At 39.8% G+C, this 25,321-nt stretch overlaps 1 protein-coding gene and 1 long non-coding RNA gene across 15 annotated transcripts in view; one reads left to right on the top strand and one right to left on the bottom strand.

Annotated features, from left to right (window-relative positions):
• Positions 1 to 24,399, bottom strand: part of CPEB2 (cytoplasmic polyadenylation element binding protein 2) — a 64,264-nt gene extending 39,865 nt beyond the window's left edge. For 2 of the 12 annotated variants that reach the window (XM_067735537.1, XM_067735539.1), the window contains exons 1-3: positions 22,512 to 24,399; positions 19,223 to 19,513; positions 9,895 to 9,985 (exon numbers count right to left, since the gene is read on the bottom strand). In XM_067735537.1, the coding sequence (XP_067591638.1) occupies positions 9,895 to 9,985; positions 19,223 to 19,513; positions 22,512 to 24,203 (2,074 nt within the window). In that variant the 5' untranslated portion in view covers positions 24,204 to 24,399. Of the gene's footprint in view, positions 1 to 9,894; positions 9,986 to 18,377; positions 18,468 to 19,222; positions 19,514 to 20,738; positions 21,639 to 21,725; positions 21,748 to 22,511 lie in introns of those variants that run through there. The other 10 variants (XM_067735535.1, XM_067735536.1, XM_067735543.1 and 7 more) reach the window with 10 other exon arrangements.
• The window catches only part of LOC137223567 (uncharacterized), a 386,144-nt gene continuing 382,794 nt past the window's right edge, over positions 21,972 to 25,321 (top strand). The window contains exon 1 of one of the 3 annotated variants that reach the window (XR_010942922.1): positions 21,972 to 22,157. This is a non-coding gene — a long non-coding RNA (uncharacterized lncRNA). Of the gene's footprint in view, positions 22,158 to 22,193; positions 22,655 to 22,776; positions 22,836 to 25,321 lie in introns of those variants that run through there. The other 2 variants (XR_010942925.1, XR_010942926.1) reach the window with 2 other exon arrangements.

The following is a 25,321-nucleotide window of genomic DNA, read 5'->3' as shown; positions in this document are numbered from 1 at the left end:
AAGCAAAAACAGAAGTGGTCATTGCTCCCATGACACACTATCATGTGAAAAGTTCTATACACTGAAAAGAAAAAAAAAACTGACTGAATCAAAAATAAATGAGAAAGGTGCCCAAATTAAAAACAAATATAGTTCCTTAACAATCTTTACCAAAGTAACCTACTATTGACTATAGTGTTAGGGAGGCTTCACTAAGGAGTAAGTGGACTAGGGGTTACAGAGACTTCCAGCTGAACATGGAGGACTGAACACATGTGCTCATCTCTGCTGCTTTCTGAAACCACTAAAATGACAGCACATTAGAACAAAGGGAATGGGAAGAGATCACAGAAGAATCATATCAACATTTTCAAAAGCTGTGAACATGAATGGGTGAGTGGTAGCTGACTTTGGAGACCAGAAATCATTGAAAGCACTGAAAGCAAAACTGGTGTGTGCCTGGGGAAGATTATCAACAAACAAGCCATTTACTATAGCAGAAACCTGGAAAGGTTCAGAAATAAGCAGCTCTGGTTATCACTGAGAGTAAATATGAGTAGAACTGAAAACAGGAAGGCTGATGATTGCTTGTCAGTTTCTGCATGAACCAGAGAGACACGCAGCCCCTTCTTTGCCTCTTCTAAGAAGGCTAGTAGTAGACAGGCATACAGCTCCCAAGCAGAAGAATGGAAGACATACATCCAGGTTCATTCCACAGACCAAAAGAAAGGATGTGAATACAAACATTGTGATAGTTCCATGATTGGCTTACAGTAATGCTCGCTAGATTATAAGCCCTAATTACATACACAGTTTCCAATCACCATTTTTGTCTTATCTTTAAAAATGAATGGACAACCCTCAGAATGGGAGAAAATATTTGCAAATGAAGCAACTGACAGAGGATTAATCTCTAAAATTTATAAGCAGCTCATGCAGCTCAATAACAAAAAAACAAACAACCCAATCCAAAAATGGGCAGAAGACCTAAACAGACATTTCTCCAAAGAAGATATACAGATTGCCAACAAACACATGAAAGAATGCTCAACATCATTAATCATTAGAGAAATGCAAATCAAAACTACAATGAGATATCATCTCACACCAGTCAGAATGGCCATCATCAAAAAATCTAGAAATGATAAATGCTGGAGAGGGTGTGGAGAAAAGGGAACCCTCTTGCACTGCTGGTGGGAATGTAAATTGATACAACCACTATGGAGAACAGTATGGAGGTTTCTTTAAAAACTACAAATAGAACTACCATATGACCCAGCAATCCCACTACTGGACATATACCCTGAGAAAACCAAAATTCAAAAAGAGTCATGTACCAAAATGTTCATTGCAGCTCTATTTACAATAGCCCGGAGATGGAAACAACCTAAGTGTCCATCATCGGATGAATGGATAAAGAAGATGTGGCACATATATACAATGGAATATTACTCAACCATAAAAAGAAACGAAATTGAGCTATTTGTAATGAGGTGGATAGACCTAGAGTCTGTCATACAGAGTGAAGTAAGTCAGAAAGAGAAAGACAAATACTGTATGCTAACACATATATATGGAATTTAAGAAAAAAATGTCATGAAGAAACTAGGGGTAAGACAGGAATAAAGACACAGACCTACTAGAGAATGGACTTGAGGATACGGGGAGGGGGAAGGGTAAGCTGTGACAAAGCGAGAGAGAGGCATGGACATATATACACTACCAAACGTAAGGTAGATAGCTAGTGGGAAGCAGCCGCATAGCACAGGGAGATCAGCTCGGTGCTTTGTGACCACCTAGAGGGGTAGGATAGGGAGGGTGGGAGGGAGGGAGATGCAAGAGGGAAGAGATATGGGAACATACGTATATGCATAACTGATTCACTTTGTTATAAAGTAGAAACTAACACACCATTGTAAAGTAATTATACTCCAATAAAGATGTAAAAAAAAAAAAATGAATGGACAGCAAAGGATCATAAGATATTTGACGACAGCCTCCAGCATGAGAAAACAAAGAAATAGAAAAGAGGAACTTAAAAGAAGCATAGACAATCCAAGGAAATGGAAAAATAATCTTCAAAACTATAATACAGTGTTTAAAGATAAATACTCCAGAGAAATAAGATCAAAGAATAAAACTAGGAACGTTTTCAGAATTTTTTAAAGAGGATCTTAAAAGTTGTTCAGAGAAAAATTTTAAAATAAAATATCATTAGAAGGGTTGAAAATAAGAGATGAGCAAACCTTTCCAAAAGCAAAACACCAGATAAAGCAATGGAAATTAGAAAAGCAAATGATGCGTATAGGAGACTTAATATTTCAAGAACAGGAATTTCAGAAAGAGGTAACATAAAAAACAGAAGGGAAGAAATTATCAAAGAAATATAGTAAATTTCCAAGAACTGAAGGAAATTAATCTCTTAAATAGGATGGCTCAATGAATGTGCAGTGCAATAAATAAAACAATGAAATGGAAGGAAGGAAGGAAAGATGGAAGAAAGGAAAGAAGACAAGGGAAGAAGACAGGTAGGTAAACCCTTCCCCACCACCATACATTGGAAGACCTGCATTCATTATTATAAAATTTCAGAACCACAGGCATGAAAATATTCTAAAAGCTTCCAGTAAAAAAAGCAAAAATTTAAAAACAGAAAATAAGACAATCAATCATACAAATGAACAGGTTTTATAATGGTATTATATTTACAGTAGCCCTGGAAGTAATGAAGCATTGCTTTCAATATTCTAAATTACTAATATATAATTCCACACCAGCCTATCATCTTACGTAGGTAGAATAAACATGTTTTCATACATACAAGTCTCAAAATTTATATCCCGTCTGAAGGAAGGTTCTGTAAGACAGGCCCAATAAAACAAAGGCATAAACCATTAACACATGGAGATCAGGACATGAATTCCCAAGGAAAAAGGAATTCCTGGGATTAGGGAAGTCCCAAAATGACAGTTATGGTGGGCTACAAAGATACCTACAACAGCAGGAAAAAAAAAAAATCAATCTAAATGATTATTTGATGTTTTTACATGTATTGAGAGAAGCTTCAGTGTTCTACAAATATATTTTGGGATGAATTAGTGACTAGTACTTAGAAAACTAACCAAACAAACCAAAAGAGACGATGATTAATTCCAGGAAAAAGAAAGTTATATGAAAAAGAAAATGTTATAGTACAAAACATATGAAGTGCACCTATGAATAATATCTGTATTATCATAGTAAATATACCCTCTAATTTAAACAAAAGTGGTCCTAAAATAATTTTGAGAGGACAGAGCAGAGAGAATGTTGGGGTATGGGTAAGTTAAAGTTGATAGTCAAAAGATAATACATAAAATGTAGGAAATATAAAGCATACACTACTTAATATTTACAAATAATTACATGAAGAATTGGTAAAACAAAGTTGAAAGTGGCTACATCTAGGAAACAGGAATCAGAAGTAAACAGAGAAGAATGAGGGAAAAGACTTCTATTTTTAGCTCTGTAAGTCTTATGGCACTATTTCACTTTTTAATCTATGTACGTATATTTTTCTTAACTAATTTTTTAAAAGCTAACCCGGCTGGAGGGAAGGTAAACATTGGAATATCTCAAATATCTTATGCTTATATATTTAAAAAGAAAAGACTAGAAAAATTTTACACCAAAAATATCGAACGTGGTTATTTTAGCTTGTGGAACTATTGATGATTTCAAAACTTTTGTTTTCCGAGTTTTTCCAAATTTCTTTTAATGAATACATACTACTTTTTGTAATAAGAAAAACATTTTCAAAAGGATAAAGTCCTATACTCTGGAGGAAAAACCTTCATTAGAGATTCTCAGATCCTTTTCAAATACCATAAGCAGCTAAAATTCATAGGCCTAGTTATCCCATATACTTGCTTTTATCACTGCAAGTTCTATATAGAAAGTATTCTTTTTGTTTTTATTTTCAATTTAAAAATAAGAGTTACAAGCCCATGTTTAAAGTTCTAAGAAAGATGCTTTGTGTGAATAACAAGCTTTTAATGAACACATATATTCCCTGAATAAATGTGATTTTTAAGAAAATTCATTGTCATTTCTGTGTGACGGGTTTAAGTTTTTAAAAAAGGAACTGCAGTCTGATGTAACTCAGATCATTTAGTTGAATATTCAAAGATGCTTGGAAGAAATAACAACTATACTCTAAATTTAATAATATTTTTGCTAATTAAGACACATATCTAAAAAGAAATAAAAATTTAAAATCTCTATCCATGATACCATATTTCAAATAAGTCTTCTAAAACAAGAACTTTTACAGCCACACTTTCAAAATTTCTTTTTCAATCTGCAGGCATTACGACAGAAGGTAAACTCTTGTAAATCGTACTTTCCTTAAGATGAACTAAATTCTGAGTAGTTGGGGGTAAAGGTATCAGGTATGTCACAACAGTGATATCTCTTAAAGTCAGAATACATATAATAAAATGTATATGGCTTCTATATAAATATAATTTATTCCAAAGATAATGATTTTTTTCTCTTTATCAAAGGCCAGTGATCTACAGGAAAAAGAAAAAAAATCAATGAAGTAAAGGGAAAAGAATATGTAAATTCTACTTACTCCTTTTTAAAACAAAAGGAAACATTTTATTGAAAAATTTAAAGCATACATAGCAATTCATCCTTAATTATCTTTTTTTGAAGACATTCTAATGAAATGATTTTTGTCGTATACTTTTTTTGGCACTTGTGAAAATTAATTTTGACTCAGGAACCACAAGTGGCTGAAGAAAAGCAAAACTGGTTCTGAGAAATGCATGCCTCTCTCTGTCAGAGTGAATAAGCTAGGGCAGTTTAAGAGGAGCCATGTAACTACTTTGGCATGGATATTATTGGTATCAGTTTTATTTTTCACTCTGATGTATTTTAATAAATTCCACTAAAATTTTAAAAATTCTTCATAGATCTCCTTGATCTTGTTCTCCTATACGAGAGTTTCTCAAAGTGTACTCTCGTTACATAGTCTGCAATGCACAATCTCTAGGAGCAGGGCCCTGAAACCTGCCCGTTAAACATGTTCTCCAAGTTTGAGAACCTCTGTCCAGCTTAGAAGTTCTTAAGTTCAAAATGTAAGTTCTCACACCAGACTTTTAGAAATTTATACAAGTTATTTTGTGACTCTGTATTTCAATTTTATACTAAGGCAGGCGAAGAGAATCAGAGGGAAAAGAGAAGTGTCTTCTTCGAAGAAATGCAGCAAGAATTTACTTGGTACTACCAGGACCACTTAGCACCTTATAGAAGTCATTCCTTATTTTCTCAGGGGTTATTTTCCTTAAAATAAGCAGAGTTTTACTTCAGGAGTCTTAGAATAGGAGTTTAGCAGTCAAGTAATAAAAATGATGCTAGATATATAAAAACACATAATAAATAAAAACATTTTAAAGGCATCCACTTCTAAAATACGTTGGTATTGTAAAATCACGCTCTAAATCCTTTTTCCTGAATTCCCCTGAATTGTTCAGGGAACATTAGTAAAGGCATTGTGACTTGCTGAGACAGATCCTCCTAAGATTGTTATATAAGCTACATTTCTTCCTACTGTTCTCAAATGATCTTTTATGCGCTTAAATTAAATTTTTTTGTTCTCCCTTATGCTTTGGAGGAGGGGGTAAGCAATTTTTGGTAAAAATGCTTACACAGTAAGACCTTTTTTGTAAATTGCTGAGGGCAGAGAGGGAAGAGAGATTAACAATAATCGCTGTCTTGTTCTTTTGTTTAAAGGGGAATGCACTGACCCACACATACATAAAAAGATCACAGATTATTTAAAATAGGTATGCAAACACAAAACTGCAGAATCACAGAACTGCACTTGGCAAAGCATGATTTACTTTAACCATTAAAAGAATTCATATTTGTCCTTTCTTTGAAAAGGAAAATATTTGTCAAAAATCAAGACAGTCATCAGAAAATAGGAGGTTCATGGTGAGAAACCACTGCAGAATAAATAAAACAGATCAGTCAGTGCCACTCGTACTAAGGAAAGTATAAAACAGTGTGTTACTGTTCACAGTACAGAGGAAAAGGCAGCAGCCCCCCCGCTCCCCCCCACCCTTGGACTGGCTGAGCGGTGTTATACCCAACCAGCATCAGGAAGCCCTGAACAATCTATGCCAGGACCAGTCTGCTTTCAGTTCCTCAGTTGTGATGAGCTCTTAAATACAACCTGGTCCCTTTGTCTAGGTGATACTTTCCCCCCCAATATTTTTTCATCTTTGTGCTGCTCAGGTTTCAGGTCTCAGCTTTCTTTACTCCATAGCTACGTTAGGTACCTCCACTTATTACCTCCTTGAACACTTTATAACCTCTCTCTATACTATTTCTAACACTTGTAGCTATATCTATACATAATCTGCATGTATTGCATGTATACATCATGTTATATTAGTATATTCTATGTATCTATGTATATTACACATATAAAGTCTCTCTTTCCCCCTTAGGCTGTACATTCCACAAGAACAGAGACCATGTCTGTTTCACATAATGCACAGCAGGGTCTTGGACACTGCATGGTACAAAAGTAGAATAAAAGGAACAAAAGTGGAATAAAATACATTCAGAGCCCCATCTTTGGTTGCCATCACTTCACATCTTTAGAGCCTCGACAAGACCCTTCCACCTGCTATGCTAGACTATAAAGACCTTAACATTAAACAGTGACCTACTGACTTGTAAAAACCATCAGGCTTGCATTCTGGGCTTAAGTGGGGGTGGGAGGGTCCTTCTGTTAGTATAATTAGTCAGTTATCAGTCATGTCAGTAACCTGCCATAGATTTTCTTTGGATTCCGGAGAGCTGCTTGATTGCTTTTCTATCAACATTAACTCTTACCTGAAGTACTTTCTCTTTTCCTTTAGAGAAGTAGAACCAAATGCAAATTTAGTTTTTGCCTTTCATCTCTGTGGAAGGCAGCTTCCATGATGGCCTCCGCTGATCCTTGCCTCCTAGTAGCCACAGCTCTTGAGTAGCAGACTACTCCCCAGCTGAGCAGGGCTGACCTATGTAGCTAGTAGGATGTCATGGAAATGATGGTGTGAGACTTCCGAAGCTAAATCATAGAAGACACTGGGGCATTCACCTTGAGCTTTATCATTTGCTCTGGGGGGAATCCAGCACCACGCTCTGAGGACACTCCAGCAGTCCTGTGGAGAGGTCCACATGATGAACTGAGTTCTCCTACCAACAGCCTGCACTAACTTGTCAGCCACATAAGTAAGCCATCTTGAAAAAGGGTTCTACAGCCTTAGTCAAGCCTTCAGATAACTGCAGCCTCACTGATACCCTGACTGCTACCTCCTGAGATCTTCACCAGAACCAATCAGCCAAAGTGCTTCTGAATTCTAACCCACAGAAACTGCATGTGACAATAAATGTTTATTGCTGCTTTAAGCTACTAAATTTGGGGGTAATTTGTTATGCAGCAATAGATAACTAATATAATCTTTCGTTACTCAAGTTCATACAGAAAATTTTCTAGAAACTTACACCATTAACGCAAAGGGAAATAAGAAATTCATTTTTATTTTTTCAAGTTTACCCCACAACTCCCTCCTCCTTGTTCATTAGATCCCATAAGGAAGACAAAGCAAATGGTTGGTTTTTTTGAAAATATTTTAGAAGGATAAAATATGATTCATTCTGTTTTTTAGAAAAAAGAAAAGAATTTCCTTATATTAAATAGAGAATAGAATTTTCTGAAAGGGATGAAAAGATAAGAGAGATGGGATAGAGGCTGAAGTGATGACCTAAAGATCAGGAATGGAAGGGAGGAGAAGCAAATTCAGGGATTGGTTTCACCTACTTGTCATAACCTTGCTTTCGCAGATTTTACTGAGGCCCAGCACAAAGAAGATGTGTAATGATCAGAGTGTGGGGAGGAAGATACGCAGTATGATATCCCAGAAGGCAGGGAAATTTGTACTAGTAATAAAAGAAAAAAACAAGTGGAAGCACTTGGTATCAAGATAATTTTTAAAAGGTATATGATGGCAATTTGGCAGAAGTACCAGTCTTATTTCTTAATTCTATGTGGAGAAGCATTCTCAAAATGTTTTTTTCTTTTATTTTTTTTCTCTGTTCCCTGTCATAATAAGTGTAGAACATAAAATACTCCAATTAGAAACAGAGATGATTCCTAAAGGTGGTGATAAGCATGTTTTTCCCCTTCCCACATCCAAAGATAATTTTTCTAACAAAATAATTCTGAATTAACTTGAGGTTTTTAATTACTAAATTCCTCTTAGCCTTATGCTGCTTCCATTTTCTTTTTCAAAGTCTTCTTTCTAGGTTTTCCTCCACTTTTATTATATAACAGGCTAGAAAAAAAAAAAAACTGAGATAATTAATAGTGAGATAATGTTTTCTCTTAACATGTTCAAAGGGCTTTTTTAAGGAAGACTGGGAGAAACAACAATGAAAAAGTTTTAATTATTCACTGGTAACAGTTAATACTGACTTTATCTTGTATTAGAATTTCTAAGGGTTTTCTATCTACAGAAGGCAAGGAAATAAACAGAGGGAAATTCTTCATAATCACAAGCTGCTTGCCGGTTTCTATTCTTAAACAGTGGATCCAAGACAAATGCCACTGGAACTGTCGGGATAACAGTGAAAAAAAACAAGCCCTCAACTACAGATACTCAAAAATTAGGCTGAATTTTAGTTAGAAGCAACCGCTCTCAAAAAAACGAAAACCAAAAATCAAAATATAACTATCATTATTAGTTTGTGAGCAGAATTAACATTATCACACATCACTGACAATCACCAATGATCCCTTGAGCTTCTCTAACAATAAAGGAAATAGACAAGAAACTCCTTCACAAGCAAAATCCAGAATCAGAACAAAAATGTTTAGATATCTGATCAATATTGCCAACTGAGCCACAGCCATCATCTTGCTGCCAACTCTGAAGTTCTAGAGTTTTTAGGCTAACTCTTGTAAGGTAATTCTTGGCTTTACAGAATTAAAGACGGAAAGATTACAAAGTAACCCGTGGTTTTGACTCAGTGAGAGATGTTGAGCCAGAACCAACCAGTTAAGCTGCTCCTGAATTCCCGACGCCCAGAAACTGTGTGAGGTAATAAACGTTTATTGTTTTAAGCTGCTAAGTTTGGGGATTGTTTATTAGGCAGCAACAGACAACTAATATCTCTCATCACAAGTTCACACCGTTTGCTAGATTTTCACCATTAATGTAAAAGGCAAGGAGGTATTTTTTATGAAGAAATATAAAATAATTACTAACATGTAATGTGCAGACAAATGAAAACAAGTATGTTAACGGAATTTCTTCAGATACAGTTAACTGTAACTGTGATGAGACTGACAGTGTAAGATTAGTGGGGCTGATTCTTTTTCCTAATCTGCTCCAACTTTTACGAATAGCTTCTCTACCTTGAAACACTTTCAAATCCCTATGATATGACAGGTAGAAGAAAAATGACAAGGGAAGCTAACCTAGAACAATTTTAGGATGGAATTACTGTAAACTGCAAATTCAAGTATTCCAAGAAAGTTATTATTATTTTTTAATATTTCTGTATTTGAAAGAATTCTAGAATAGTGACTATAACACCTTTAGATCCATTCTTCATCCTTTGGTGAACAGACGAGCATCTTTAAACAGTGGCTTTTTCTTAAACAACAAGTCAAGAGAGTAGGTTTACATTTCTCGCTGTATAAATTGACATAAAGCTAAATAAGGAAAAAGTATGATCTTTCATAAAAACAAGGGTTCTTATTAACAAACAGAATTTTATAGATGAGATAGGTGTTACTTAGTGCTCATTTTCATGTGAAAAATGATAAGCAGACAAAATGGTAGATAATATAAGAAAATAAAAATCACTTACCCTTAAGAGGATCATGCTCTGCTCTCATAATATCAATAAGGGAATTTTCCAGAGAGTGCATATTCAAACTGTCATACATTCTACTTCGATCCTAGAAGAGAAGAAAAAAAAGAATATAATCTATGCAATTTTTTCAGAAAGTGATGATTAAATACTATCTAAATCTTCTTACATAAAAGAGGATATCTGACTAATAATATTACTAGTCAGTTTGCATCCCAAGACAATACCAATAACTAAGGATCCCATGAGCTACAATATCTCTTATACTGGAGGACAATATATTTCATACATTTACCTCCAAAATCACATATCAAAAGCAATCTTATTTCATTGGCAGTATTAATGCAATATAGTAAAATAATTTCTCTTGTTATCATTCTCAACTTATAAACATTTCTGAAATGTTATACGCACAGAAAGCATTTTTAGTTGTTATTTAACTTTTAAACTTTTCACATATATATAGGAATTCAGACGCTGGCACTTGAAAAATAAACATTTGAGGTGAAAGGGCTTAATTCCATAGTGCACCATACTTTAAACATCTATCAAACATCATATGTTATTTGATTTAATAGTCAGAATTTCATAATAATGAATGCATAAACATCTTAAACAATAAAAATAAAAAACATGAAATACCAATATTGGAACCAAGACTAACATCTAGAATACTTATATTTAAATCTTGCTCTCTGAAATCCTCACATATTGGCCTCTGCATTTCTAAATCTTCCCTACCCTCTACCCACCCCTGCAAAAAAGGAAGGTGGGGAGAAAAGGGTGAAAGAATTCTCATTGCAGCAAGTTTCCTATATCATCAAGTCTCAGAGCAAAGTCCTGTGTGTAGCTGGAAGTTTTCTTTGCTGTATGTTATATCCCTCAACTTGCTTACTAGAAGGAATTTGATTCTTTAATGCCCATGAATATATACAGTATTCTGCTCAATATATACTCAATATACTTGAACAAATACATATATAGGGAACCATTACAGCAAGCCCTGGCCTGTGCTCCTCAAATCACCAAGCAGTCTATTCCCAAAATATGTCAGTGCCAGCCCCCACTCATTTAGGTATGTGCGTGTATGTGTGCTTGTGCAGTGTATGTAAATGAAGGAGAGGCAGGGCAGGCCATTTTTAACTCTCAAAAAATGATTAACATAGAAAAAGGAAAGGGAAGAACTGGAAAAGTGGAAAAAACGTTTCCACAGAAATCAGAATGAGGCACTTCTTAACCTGGGTCTCTGAGCTTCAAGAAGGACCATGAAATCTGTGAGAGTATATATAATGTTCCGTACATGCATGTACACATATTTTTTTTCTGAAAAGGTTTATGGCTTTCATTAGTTTTCCAAAGGAGTCCACAATCCGGAGAAGATCCAGAACCAATCTTTTAGAAAGCTGAGGAAAAACATAAGAAGATTTCCTGAGAATATGTTGATTTTTTATTCTACTTTGATGTTTAAATCAGGGTTGGGAGCTTTTTAAAGCTAGGGGGACAGAATCACTACTGTAGACTAAACAAGTTGCTGTCAAAGTATTTGAAAGTGTGAAAAGTAACAGTGAATGGAAAGAGTGCTAGACTTGGAGGACCTTACTGGAGTTTTATCACTAATTACCTACATTAGTACCCCTTACTTATTTTTATTTAAAGACTCCTGAGATATAACACACCCATCAGTAACAGGTGTTCACTAGAACAATGATCTTGATTGGTGAGGGAGGCACAGAGAATCACTGAGCTATAACAGTGGTTCTCAAACTTGAATATGCTTCAGAAACATCTGGAAGGCTTGTTAAACACACAGGTTGCTGGGACTCATCGACAGTCTGATTCAGTAAGTTTGGAGTAGCCCCTGAGCATTTGTATTTCCAGTAAGTAACCAGGTGACACTGAGACTACTGGTCCAAAGACCATACTTTAAGAAGCACTGAGCTTCTTAACCTGAAGCTACTGAACCTTTTTAGGCTCTGTTCCATCTTCTAAAAAATAAAATAATCATGTCGAACTAGCCAATGCCTAAAGTCCACTTTAAGAATAATAGAAATAATAGAAAAGCAAAGACTCGAAGTAGTATATAATAAATAAAACCGGAATAGAGAAGAGCAAAAATGAGCAAATATGTCCACCTTTGTGTTTCTACTGTACTTGTTCATAGCTAATTTTTTGGTTTTCCTGCCTCTGCCACTACACTTCTAAGATAATTAGGGGTAGGGACCTTCTAATTATGGAAATAGCTAGCTCTCAAATGTTTGTTGAATGAATAGTACTTTATCTTTACCATAAAAACTTTGCAAAAATGTTTAAGTTTAGCTCAGTGAGGGCAAAGACTGCACTTTTAAATGGTAATTATAAAGGACCATAAAGCCTTCTCAGAATCCTCCGTGGAATAGGTACTCAAATGTTAAGTAACTAAACTGAGACAAGTATCAGGTATTAATGTGACCTTGCTATCAACTTCAATCTCCAACCACACAATGAAAGATTAAGTACTACTATATTCAAAGCTCCAAAATGTACTTAAAATAGAATTTAGGGGCTTCCCTGGTAGTGCCGTGGTTAAGAATCCGCCTGCCAATGCAGGGGACACGGGTTTGAGCCCAGGTCCGGGAAGATCCCACATGCCGTGGAGCAACTGAGCCCGTGCGCCACAACTACTGAGCCTGCACTCTAGAGCCCGCGAGCCGCAACTATGAGCCTGTGCACCACAATTACTAAAGCCCATGCACCTAGAGTCGGTGCTCCGCAACAAGAGAAGCCACGGCAATGAGAAGCCCGCGCACCGCAATGAAGAGTAGCCCCTGCTCGCTGCAACTAGAGAAAGCCTGCATGCAGCAACAAAGACCCAACGCAGCCAAAAAAATAAAATAAAAAATATTAAAAAAAATAGAATTTAAAAAGTAAACTGTCAAGACAAAAATTGTTCATGTAATTGAGCAAAAAAAATCTCAAAAGGTATGCTGTATCATATAGGTTCTAAGATGGAGTATATTCTAGATACTTTATATTCTATTTAACCTAAATTCTTGCAAAGAAAATGTGTTATGGTTCAGAGCTATCTTCTCAGGCTGATGTTTTCTGAACAGAATCAGATCATGCCCCGTCTTTAGTCAACCTATGAACTCAATTAATGGTGACTATTAATACCACCCAAATGATATTTCCCACACAACTTCTATTTATTTATTTTTTTGGCCAGCCACTACTTCCATTCCAAAGAGTATGCTCTTGCTTTAGAGCACAGCAAAATTAATGTAGAATCCTACACAACTGTCAATGCCATGGACAATATTTAAGGTATGAGGAGAAAACATTTAAGCAAGCTATTCAATAAATATCAGTGACCACTATATGTCAACTCTGATAACTCTTATTCAAAAACAAGCTGCATGTATTTATATCTTTAGCTTTAATGCGTACATCCAACTGAAATAGTGAGATGCCCACTTATAAGGTCCCTTATTCTCCTTTGCATATCAAGTCTTTCATCATAAAACAAACTCCTACTTCAGCAAAGAAAACAGCAAAGCTATTTTAAAACTGTTAACTAAGTTATACTTTATTAAGCATCAGCTGCATCCCACATGATTTTTAAATCACTAAGCACAAAATAGCCTTGAGCAGGCAAAGAGCTCATGACATCTCAAAAGTCACTTTCTGGATAATGAAACCTAGAGGTTCATGTTAAAAACATACAGATAATTCCATTAAGTAAAGTGTGGGGATTAAAATACGACTTCTGAAAAAAACAAAAACAAATCTGATAAGACAAACACTCAGGCATTCTTCTGAAATAGGGATATTAGAAAAAATTGTGTTCACATAAACTGCCATTGGTTCAAAAACTAAATGGAAATCCTGAAACCATTTTAAAGTAACCATAAATGCACCAACACTGATTACCATTAAAAAAATATGGAAAATCATGGCAATGTAACTTACATTTATTACTACATGGCTATTTGAAAACAGCCAAGATATTTCATAAAAGTAAGAATCTCTATCAGGAAAAGTTTACCCAAATCTACTTTAAGTATGAAAGATATGTGGCAAAGAATCAACTAACTGGGCTTTCAGAAACTGAGATTACAGTATCCCACAACAAAAATGAACAGGCAAAAATTAGAACACAATGGTGGAAAAACTGTAATTTCTTATATTCTAATATTTTATTATTTTCTTCAACCCAGAAATTTGCAAAGACTTACGGAAGCAACAGTGAAGTCCTAGAAAGACTAAAAAACATAGAAAGAACAAAGTCATCCTAATTTTAAAAAGGATGACCTGAGAAAGATTATAAATGCTGAAAATAACTAATGTGTTCAACAATGATATTAAAATACAACAAAAGGAATTTGAACTTAATTAAAAGGGAACTTTTTAATGGAATGCTGTATTTTTGCTTTGACATATCCAAAACCCTGTTTTATTTCAAAAGAAGTGATTAAGTAGAAGCTTTTCCTTTTGACAGTGATGTATCCTTCCTAAGAAAAAGGAGGTGGATTATAGAAAAAACATGCATCATCATATTTAAAGTTATACCAATGCTTGGTCATATATTCTTCTGCCTAGGTAGATCAACTTTTGTTGTATTTTTGTATTTAGTCATCCAATTTTTCCTTTAAAATAAAAAAGCAAATTTGTACTAATATTGTTCTCAATTTTAACACTGATTATACATTTCTCATTACATTCTGCTATCGCACTATATTGAATTAGCAGATGATGTGTTGCTCTGCCTCACTATACAACGTGGCTCTCAATCTCATACTCTCTAGTTGTTCCACACAGATACTTCTTACTCATCCAGCTGGACTTTCATCTTCTCTAAGGCAAAGAACACTATTTCACCCATATATCCTAAGGGTAATTAAAGTACTACCACATATACAATGAATATACATTTCTCGACCTTTCTTCGTTATTCTGATCCTCAACAAAGTACTATAACAGTGATTTTCAAAAAAAATTAAAAAAAAATTTTTGAAGCCGCAAATGGCCAAAGCTAATCTAGTATCCACAATGGTTAAATAAAATGGAAAGGTAAGTAGAAAATATTTGGGGTAAGAATGTATCAAGTACAATTAAAGAACTGAACAAGGATAGGAAACATAAAAAGGATCCATTACTTAAGCAGGTATAACAGGTCCCTTTCTGTCTCATTTTCAGTAGGTGTGACAGTTTGACAACAACTAATGTCCCTATAACTCATCTAGTTTAAGAATCACAACTTAAGGAATGTTTTATTAAATGAAAAATTGGACTTGGTCTTGTTTTTTTTTTTGTATAAGGTGAATAAAGTCTCCAAATAATGTATTTTTCTGAGAGGTCCCCATATTATCATTTATCATGTTATCGTAACAGCGTGGATATTAAAGATTAGCAGAAAATATCTTCAATTAATTCAAGATAGTTTATGTGACATGATCAGGAACTGCAAGCAGAACTTCTGTAAGACCAAAAGTTTAGAGCTAAATATATAGATAATCCCCCAGCTAGAGAGCAGGCCAACGCTCATAGCCTTCACAGGCTATATTACAATTTTGAAGGCATCATGTTGCTTTGTTTACAGAAAACTGATATTCCATATGTAAACTTCTAAGTAATAACCTCAACTACTAGTATATTTACTCTTGATTTAAAATATTCAAGTATTAATGAATAAATATGCTGTAGCCTTATTATCTACCTGAAAGATTCAATTTTAAGGTAATTTAGAATTTATACTTTTGAGTATGACTTCTTGCAAGGGTAACTACCTAATAGCATTTTAAAGAAAAGTAATTCTTAGCCTTAAAGAAATTAATAAGACTATCTAACATTCATTTTAAAGTCAGAAGTGTGTATAACAATTTACATTTGTTTTTAAGAAGTTTTAAATTTAAAGCTTTTCCATAAAAAAATAGGCCATTTTAAATAAGGAAATGCCAATCTGAAAAATTTTACATACAACTGAAATAAAAGCTACAAAACTACAAAATCTTTCCCATTTACTAAATTCAATTACATGTCCAGCTCTTGGTATATTTAATTAAGGCCAGGTACAAGAATTAAGACTTTAGTTCTAGAATTTAGTACATTTTAGGCTTAAATCAATTTGAGACCAAAAGAAATAAAAAAGTTAAATGTTTTTAAACAACGTATTTGTTAACTAAATTTTATTGGTATTAAAATGTTATATATGATGAGAAAATATCAGGACTGAAAATAATCTACCCAGATATTTAAGCATCTAAGTATTTTCTATAATTTTAACTTTGTCAAATAGTGAGGAACTACCCAACTGTTTAAGATCCCAAATGCAGTTTGTAGCTTTTGCTGTATTTCTAAGAACCTCAACTTCAAATACCTCAACCTTTTATGGAAAGATAGAAACACAGAACAAATTTTGTATAATAAGTACCCTTAGGGTACTCAAAGGAGACAACAACATTGCTTTTAAGACCACGTGGGAGGTCATACAGGATACCTCCACTGCTTGGGACCAATGCCCACTGCTTCCTCCCCAATAAACCAAGACCCTTGTATTCTAAAAATAAAGGAGGGGGGAGCAGGAAGCAGGGAGCAAAAGAAATGGCCACAATAGATGAAAGAAATCATAAGAGCTGGCTAAAAAGGCCTTCCACGATCTAGTTCAAGGTCTTCCTTTTATAGATAAGGAAACTATGACCCCAAGAGATGAAAACCCATAGACTGTGTCATCCAGTGTCACAGACTGTGAAAGGAAGAATAAGAAGATTCAGGTTTCAGACCTCCTTTCCTTCTAGTTCAGTTTACTTTCCACTATCTTTTTCTTCACCGTTCTCTTCAACTTCATCATCACATCTCTGGATCAAGAGTCCACAGGGAATGCCAATATCTTAGCAGTTTACCAAAAAAAATTAACCTTTAGCATCAAAATCCTTTTTCCTAAAATGAATTTACCTAAAATCATAGGTTATAAAATAGGTAAGAGCAGAGAGTCTTTGAAGTCTAAGTGGGAGGGCTCACCCTCATCCTGTGGCCCTCATCCTGTGGCAGCCCCAGGGGCACCTCTGCAGAGCCCAGTTTGAAAATTTCCCTTTCATTTTCACCTCTATCTACTCTAGCATTATTCTACCAACTGAAGCTATCTTAATAACCTAATTTCTCAACATCTGTCCCCCACCCCCATGGATCCTCATGGGAGCTAATCTTCTTTCTCCATAGATATATATCCCTCGCACATATCCTCTTGCTTCTTCCTGCACAACCTTTTCAAATAATTATGTCCTTTCCTGTCTAAAAACATGTCCCTTGCCACCTTCAAAATTATTATAATTTTCCTCTTCTAACATACCATCTCCTAGGCATTTATGTATTTAATTTGAACACCATAAAAGTGCTATCATAAAAACATCACTAATATGGCCTAACTGAGCCAGAGTAGAGAAGAGAAATATATGGATAACATTACAACATTAACAAGACAATAAATTACAAATTACATGAGACAATTACTTATTTCTAAGTGGAGACCCTGGCAGGACTACTTTGGTAAGTAGGTAGGACTTGTTTAAAACTAGTGCTAATGGTTGATTATTGAAGTTACTGCCAACCTGCCAGGTTAGAATGATATTTACAAATGCAATATTAATCTATTTATACAGTCCTTACTTGTAAAATGATTTCATGTTGATAAAGTAACTAAGGATAACAGAGCTCCTTTCAGTGGACTCCCACAATGTCAAGTCTATGCTCATTCAAACTTGGGCTCTGTACGAAAGAATCCTCTTATGTGAGGACTGAGTGTTCTATTTGTCCTGAAATAATTCTCATCAGCTGGTACCCAGTATGCATTCAAATTTCATCTGCAGAAGAGAGATAGCATTTTGTAACCACAAAGGACTTGAAGGTAATTTGATTAAGACTGACTCTCAGCTTTTCGACTCAGAGCTTTTCCATAGGAAACTGATTATTTGGAAGAAGACAGTATATAATAGCAGTAACAAAATTTAGAATAGAGAAATACTATAAAGTTTTTTATAAAGGTAAAACCTGAACTAAGGGCTTCCTTAGAAATACATCTCAAGACAAATACAGCAGATTTCATGAAAAAAGTTTACCAAAAAATTTTATATATCATTTATGAAATGTAAGATTAGATATTAAGTAAACATATGATTTTATACCTAATTGCAAATGATTCTGAAAAGAGATAAAATGTGTTCAGTTTGACTGATGTTTAAAGTCAGGTGCTCTTGGGTATAGGATTCCTTTCTCCAAAAACAAATTTATTATGTTTAGGACATACAAAATGATTATGAATTACTTTTAAATTTAAAAATGAAGCATTTTACATTAAATAGTTTAAGTGACCCTTTAAAAATAAATTGCTTTAATGCTCTCTGACATATGCTTAAATAGGTATAATTGGAAAATAAATAATAAATCCTACTCATAATACAAATACTAAACTCCTAGCCAAAATCCTGAAAAATATACACTGTCCAGCCTACCTGGTCTATTCTGGATGTTCCGGCTGCAGTGCACCAACTATCTTGGAGTGAATCTGAGCCCCAAGCTGGCAACTGCAAACTAGATCTCACCTTCAATAGCATAGAAGTTTTCATCAGAAATAAGCAGTTCTCTTCCCCATACCCACCCACAAAAAAAAAAAAAAGAAGAATGAAAAGAAAAAAACAATCAAAGTTTTTTCTATCTTGTATCCTTGTTCCATCCTCTAACAGTTTTAAGGGAAAAATATCTCATTTTAAATAGTCATAAGGGGACTTTATTAACCTATAATATCAGCAAAATATTAAAAGCCCTGAAAAAAATGTCTAATCATTATAAGTATTAGGCCACATTTAGAAAAAAAAAAGTCACTGAACCAGTGAACAAATTTTAATTCTATGTAAAAAGTCCTAATGTTATTTTTTCATGATCGTAGCTGTACTAACTACATTTGAATATACATACAGCTGACCATAGTTATATTTATGCACAATTACGAAACATTTTAGTTCAGCTATACTGGAGGAGAAACTCATTTTGGTGGCCTGTTAAAGATTAATGAATTAAGGCATTCTTAAGGAGCTGCCAAGTAAGAGCTTCAATATGAATTTAAGAAACACAGCAGGGTTTTCTACACTTTATGAAGCTTATTTTCTATTATGTGTTTAGAGATTTTTTTAGTCTCAATTTTTTTGTTTAGGTATTTTATCCTTTGATAATCAAATTATATGCTTAAAAATTAGAGCTTTCTCTTTTTTAATCCGTTAATTTTACCATACTATTACTACTGCCACCCCCAATTTCCTATTTTGAAAGATTAACATTAGAAATAAGGCCATTTACATACCATTCTTACCTGTAAGGGTAAGAGCGTATTACTATTGTTGTCTGTTCTGAACACATTATCTTCAATCCAAGATTTTGGAGTCAGTGATGGAGTAGAGCGAGTAAATTTCGGTGGTGCTATGACATTACCAGAAAACGGTTTCTTCAATGGAGATATCTGATTCATAGTTCCTGGAATTCCCATGTTTCCAGTTCTACGATGATCTCTGCCATGCATTGCTCCCCACGACATACTTCCAGTGCCCCAGCCACTGCTTTGATGGTTGCTCCAAGGAGATTGTTTCAGAAGAGGCTGGGGAAAATACATCTATTTAAATTATAAGCATTTAAAGAGTTTATAATTCAAATTCAAATTTAGGCCTGAGCTAAGAATTTATATGATCTTAATAAAATGAAATATAGAAAGGCAACAGAATATATCATAACTAGTTTATAAAAAGTAATAGGCTTGACATCTTGCTTACGAAAACATAGTCACTTAATGCTGAGTTTTCATACTCTTGTCTACTATAAATTATAATGAATCAAGTAGATATTTCATGACACTCATTAAAATAGAGCCATGCAGTTACTTTTTTTTTCCCCTTTAGAGAGAACTGTATAAATGACAGATATGAAGAAAAAAATACTTTAAAATTGAAATTAACTTTGAAGATCCTTACAGATATAACCTACACTATGATCTTAAAGCAACTATGTTCCGCTAAGCACAGAACTAAAAATATGATCGTTATCAATTAAAATATACCAATCATATGAGTGAAATATCTAGACTTTAGGTTTCTAAAACAAACTGTACCACTGCAAAAGTGGATAATAACATTTGGTGTTATTCTACTGCACAGATTAAAAATGCCTTTTGAGATAGAGAAAATATAGCAAATATGTCTTTTTTTTTGCACTGCTTATTCAACTTTTAAGATATTTTATTCCGGTTTTAATGTAGTTTCTTTTAAATTTTCATAGTTTTTACTTCACTTAATTATCCATGAACTGTTAAATAATTATCTGATATTACCCATAGGTGGATACACTAAGATAAACAACTATATACTTTGATCATTCTAGTAAAGATCTTAGTAATACAAGTCTCCATGAACTTTATTCATTTTCAAAAGTAAAGTAATATTCCAAACTCTAACCAATAGCAAGAAAAGTTAAGTCATCAAAGAATGAAAAATTCACCAAGAGGCTACAACTGTAGATTGTGAAAAGTATTAATTGCTAGCAATTTTACAGTCAATAAGCTTATAATTTAATAATTTTGTGCCAACATTTAGCCAAAGGGAGTATGGGTCGTGCACTTAACTATAAGTCAGTAAGTTATTTTAAGTCAAGCCCTCTTAATATTAAACCTCCTTATTTTTTTTCTGCAAACCTGGTCTGTAGTGCCTATTACTTATTAAAATTTTTTTAATGCTAATATAATCATGAATATATACTACCCTTTCCCCCTCTATGTAGTTCAAAAGGATAGCTAAGGGACCACGGACATATTCCATTCTTCAGGACCTTACTTTCATCACTGACGCAGTGCTCAAAGTTCTCTTCCAGTGACCTAAAATTCCATATAACAGCTGTGACCTCTTACACTCCATTGCAAGACCCATCTTTTGACAAAAAGCAGATTATAGTTAAATATGGATCTTGGTATATGGTCTTCTAGTGATATACCAAGGCCTTAAGAATACAAAAATACCTACAGATAATTTTCTGTGGCAAGTTTCCAGTTAAAAAACGAAGACCCTGACACCCAAAAGACAGTTGCTCAAGATTATGTAAATCATGGAAAAGGGGAATACTATTTCAAAATTAACTATTTTCAACCCTTATAGGCCACATTCTCCTTCCTCAGGAAGAAACCAGTGATTCAACAAAAACTGTTGTTATTCTGGTTAATTTAAATAAACTGTTAACTGTTATTTTGGTTAAATTAGATAGTATTCACCTTTTTAAAAGGGTAACCCTTAAAAACTTTAACTGGGCAATGGAAAAAGTTATATGAGTACGTAAGTAGTGGTTAGGGTCCAATCTTGCTTCCTTCTCAACCTTTAATCACGAAATTGACCTTAGACAGAATGATCACTATAATAAATGCTGACTAGATCAAAAAAGAACAACAAAATACTCCTTCAATGTCAATTAACCAAACCAGCGGCCACTCAAACGTTGTTTTGAGAGGATAACAAAACAGACCTTGAATCTGAAAGGGCTCGGATGAATAAAAAAACCTGCCTGCTGTGATTTCATAATTATACTACCCACTTAAAATACACACACCCTATCATTCAAGAGAAGGTTAAGGCCACCAAAAAAAAAAAAAAGAGAGAGAGAAAAGAAAAAAAAGAAAAAAGTGAAAGTCTTCTCTTCAAGGTAACACACAAATAGCAGACTCGTTTCGTTTTAAAACCTACAAAATAGTACCCAAACATTAAAAAGCACAGAAAATAAAACCGTCTTGGAGCATCTCAGTCTTAACCATCTGACAGCTCGGGGGGACCGACCCACGTCGGGAGGCAGGTGGGCAGGAGGAGCGCGGCCGGGACGCTCCTCGCCGACCCTGGTCCCGGTAGGTTGTGCGGGCGGCAACTGCCTCGCCCGCGACAGGTCTCGCCGGCCAATTAGGAATGATACAAACTCAAAAGAAAAAAAGCTTTTCCGCCCGTTCCCTCATTGGACGACGGCGAAAGGTCACGGGCTTACCACACGCACAGTCTCCGGTAATCATTCTCCTGCTTCCCGGGTTCGCTTCCCACGGCCGCTCCCCCGCCTCCCCGAGGCCGCCGCCCGAGCCCGCTGGTCCCGCGTCCCCGACCCCAGGTCCTCCGACCCCCGAACCACGGCCGTCTCGCCGTGTCTCCGGGGCTCGAGAAAGCCGGACGGCCGCTCACCAGGCCAGGGGGCGCCGGCCGGGCCCCGGGGTCGCCCCGTACGAGGTACGAGAGGGACGTCGCGCCCGGCCGCCCCCCGCCCCCGCCCCGGCGCCATTCCGCCCTTGCCCTAGACCCACCGCCACGCCGGGGCTTTCGAGGGGGCGCCCGGCCGGGGCCACTTCCAGCCGGACCCGACTCTGGAGCCCCACAGCCCACGGTGGCCACATCCCTCACGCCCCGCCAGGGTCTGGTGTCCCGAGTCCCGTCGCCCTTTTCCGCCCTCCGGGTCCTACTCGGTCGGGCGAGGGGCCCTCGCAACTGCCCCTCGGGGCCGCGCCGGGCCGAGCCCGGTCTCCGGCCGCCCCCGCCCGCAGTCTCCCCGGCCTCGCGGCGCAGCCGGGCCGTCGCCCGCCGTACCTGGTGGTGGTTGTAGGAGTTCCTCTGCTGCAAGAAGGCGGCAGCGGCCGCCTGGTGCTGCTGCTGGAGCTGCGGGCTGACGGGTGACCTCCGGCTCTGAGGCTGCTGCGGCGCCGCGGGCGGCGGGGGCTGCTGCTGCTGAGGTAAATTCATGGCGGGCGGCGGTGGCGGGGGCACGGCGGCCGCCGAGAAGGGGCCCCCGAAGCCGCCGCCGCCCCCGCCGCCGCCGCCGCCCGCCGGCACGCTGAGCCCAGCACAGCCGTGCGGGGACACGGGCGAGAAGCTCGGGAAGAAGGCCGGGTTCATGGACGACGGCAGCCCGGGGTAGAAGCCGTTCTCCGAATCGGGGCTGGGCGGCGGCATGGCGCTGAGCGAGCCGCCGCCGCCGCCGCCGCCGCCGCCACCCGGGGTGGCGGCCGACGAACCCGGCTGCGGCTGCGGCGGCTGCTGGGGCGGAGGCGGCGGCTGCTGCTGGGGCGGCGGCGGCTGGGGCTGGGGCTGGGGCGGCGGCGACGCGGTCTGCACCGACCAGGGGGTGCCGAAGCCGGGCAGCGGCGGCGGCGGCGACGCGGAGCCGCCTCCCCCTCCGCCGCCGGGGGGCCCCCCGCCCCCGCTGCCGCCGCCGCCGCCGCCGCCCGGGTGCGGAAGGTCCGGGCTCTGCAGGCTGCTGAAGGCGCCCGCGCCGAGAGCCCCGCCAGGCAGGAGGTTACTGGGACTGTTGAGCAGAGGATGGTTGGGGGACTCCATGGAGCCCGGCGCGGGGTTCACCGGCGGCGTCGAGGGGGCCAAGCCCGCATTGGGGGGCTCGGCGGCGCTGCCCTCGCCCACGGCCGGGGTCTTGCGAGGGCTGCCCGCGCCTCCGTGGCGGCGCCGCGGGGCTGCAGGCGGCGAAGGCTGGAGCTGCGGGAGCGGGGGCAGGTCGGCCGGGCGCTGCTGCGGGGCGAAGTCCTGCGGCGGGAGGTGCTGCGGGTGCGGGAGGCTGAACTGCTGCTGTTGTTGCTGCTGTTGCGGCTGGCGCTGGGCGAGCTGCGCCGGCTGGAGGAGCTGGCCGGGCGGCGGCGGCGAGCCGAACCGGCCGGGGCAGTGGAGCGGCGGCGGCGGCTTCGAGTCCGGAGGGTGGGGAAGGCGGGGAGGGCTGAACTCTTTCCTCTTCTGGCTGCTCAGCTGCTGCTGCTGCCGCTTACTGAAGTCTTGCGGGGAGGAGGTGCGGCAGCAGCAGCAGGAGGAGGCGGAGGAGGAGGGGTGGTGCAGACTCGGTTTGAAGTCCTGGGAGGGGAGGAGGTGGGTCACACCCGCGTTCGTGCCGCCGCCGGGGTGGTGGTTGGGGAGTTTCTCCGTGGCCTCCGCCCCCGAGAGTGGCCTCGCCGGCTGCTGTGTCAGCCTCAGCAGCAGTTCATCCTGCATGGTCTGCTGATGCGCCGGGAACGGGGAGGAAGAGGAAGCGGTGGCGACCGAGCTGTCCGCGCCGCCGCAGCCGAAGGGGATAGGGAAGGGGGAGGCGGCCTCCGAGAAGCCGGTGACAGGCAACGGCAGCGGCGAGAGCGGGCCGAAAGGCGTGGCGGAGGGTGACGGGGCGGCGGCCGCCGCGGCTCCAGCGGCGTAGGGACGGTACGCCCCGCCGCTGAACAGGGACCCGGGACTGCTGCTTCGGAGCCGGGCGGTTTGCAGCACCCCAAACCCGAAGTCCCTCATTTATCAGGCCGGCGGCAGCGGGAGGAGACGCACCCCGTCCGCTGCCCCGCCTAAGAAGCCGCCGGATCTGGGGCGGTGCGGCCTTGGTGGAAGGAGGGGGAGTCAGTGAGAGAGGGACACCATGACTGAGCCAGGGGCACCTACTTCGGCCCCGCCACCCCTCGCGGCAATGACCGCCACCTCCCGAGACCTGCTCGGGCGCAGCCGCCGCCGCCGCCGCCGCCCTGGCCGCTTAAGAACCCCGGAACGTGCGTCAGCGCCACCTCACAATCGCACCGCCCCCCGCGGTGCGCCCCGGCACGCGCGGGCTCGAGGCCGCGGCGCCCCCGCTGCCCCGCCCCCGTCCCGCCCCTTATTAATATGCAGTCTCGGCCGGGGGCGCGCGAGCGCTCTTGGGAGGGCGGGAGAGCGCGGGCGCGAGCGGCGCGTCTCCTCGGGCTTCCCCTGCGCCCGGGGAAAGGAGAGGCCGGTTGAGGCGGCGGGCGGCCGAAGAGGCCTGTGCGCCCGGCGCGCGCGCACGACGGCGAGCACGCGCGGGGGGCGCGGACGGTTACTGGGCAACCGCCCCTCCCGGCTCTGGGTCCTCGCTGAACCTTCAGCAGGTCGCACGCGGTACTTTCCCCCCGTCCAGTCGCCCTCGGGGCCCTGCCTCCTTGTCACCTCCGCTTCGTCTTCGGTCACAGGAGCCTTGGTCGCAGGGACAGGGGCTGCCCTAGGCGGCGCTGGCCAGCCGGGGAAACTGAGGCCGGTTAGTGGCTTTCAGTGTCGGCGGCCGCTCGTGTCCCGCAGCGCGAGGGAGCGGGGACCTGGCCCCTGCTGCCCTCCGGGCTCTGCGCGGGAGGCCTCTTGCCGACCCGCCTGTGCGGGGCTCCGCCAGCCTTGCTGACTGCGGAGCGCGTCGCCCACGCCTCTGGCCCCACCATGGCCCAGACTCGCAGCCCTCCTCGTCGCCCTAGAAAGCGCCTCCTTTTCGCTCCGGTTTCTGTTTTTAGCCTCTCGTGCCGAGTACTGTTATCCACCCTCCCGCAGCCGCGTGAAAGTATTTTCTGTAGGGTAAACACGAAGGCCCGGCCATATAGCATACATTTTCACTTAAGTAATGAGGAACAAAGTCCCTG

The sequence above is a fragment of the Pseudorca crassidens genome, chromosome 4 (assembly GCF_039906515.1).
Source record: "Pseudorca crassidens isolate mPseCra1 chromosome 4, mPseCra1.hap1, whole genome shotgun sequence".
Taxonomy (NCBI): domain Eukaryota; kingdom Metazoa; phylum Chordata; class Mammalia; order Artiodactyla; family Delphinidae; genus Pseudorca; species Pseudorca crassidens.
This window is presented reverse-complemented; position numbering and strand designations above follow the sequence as displayed.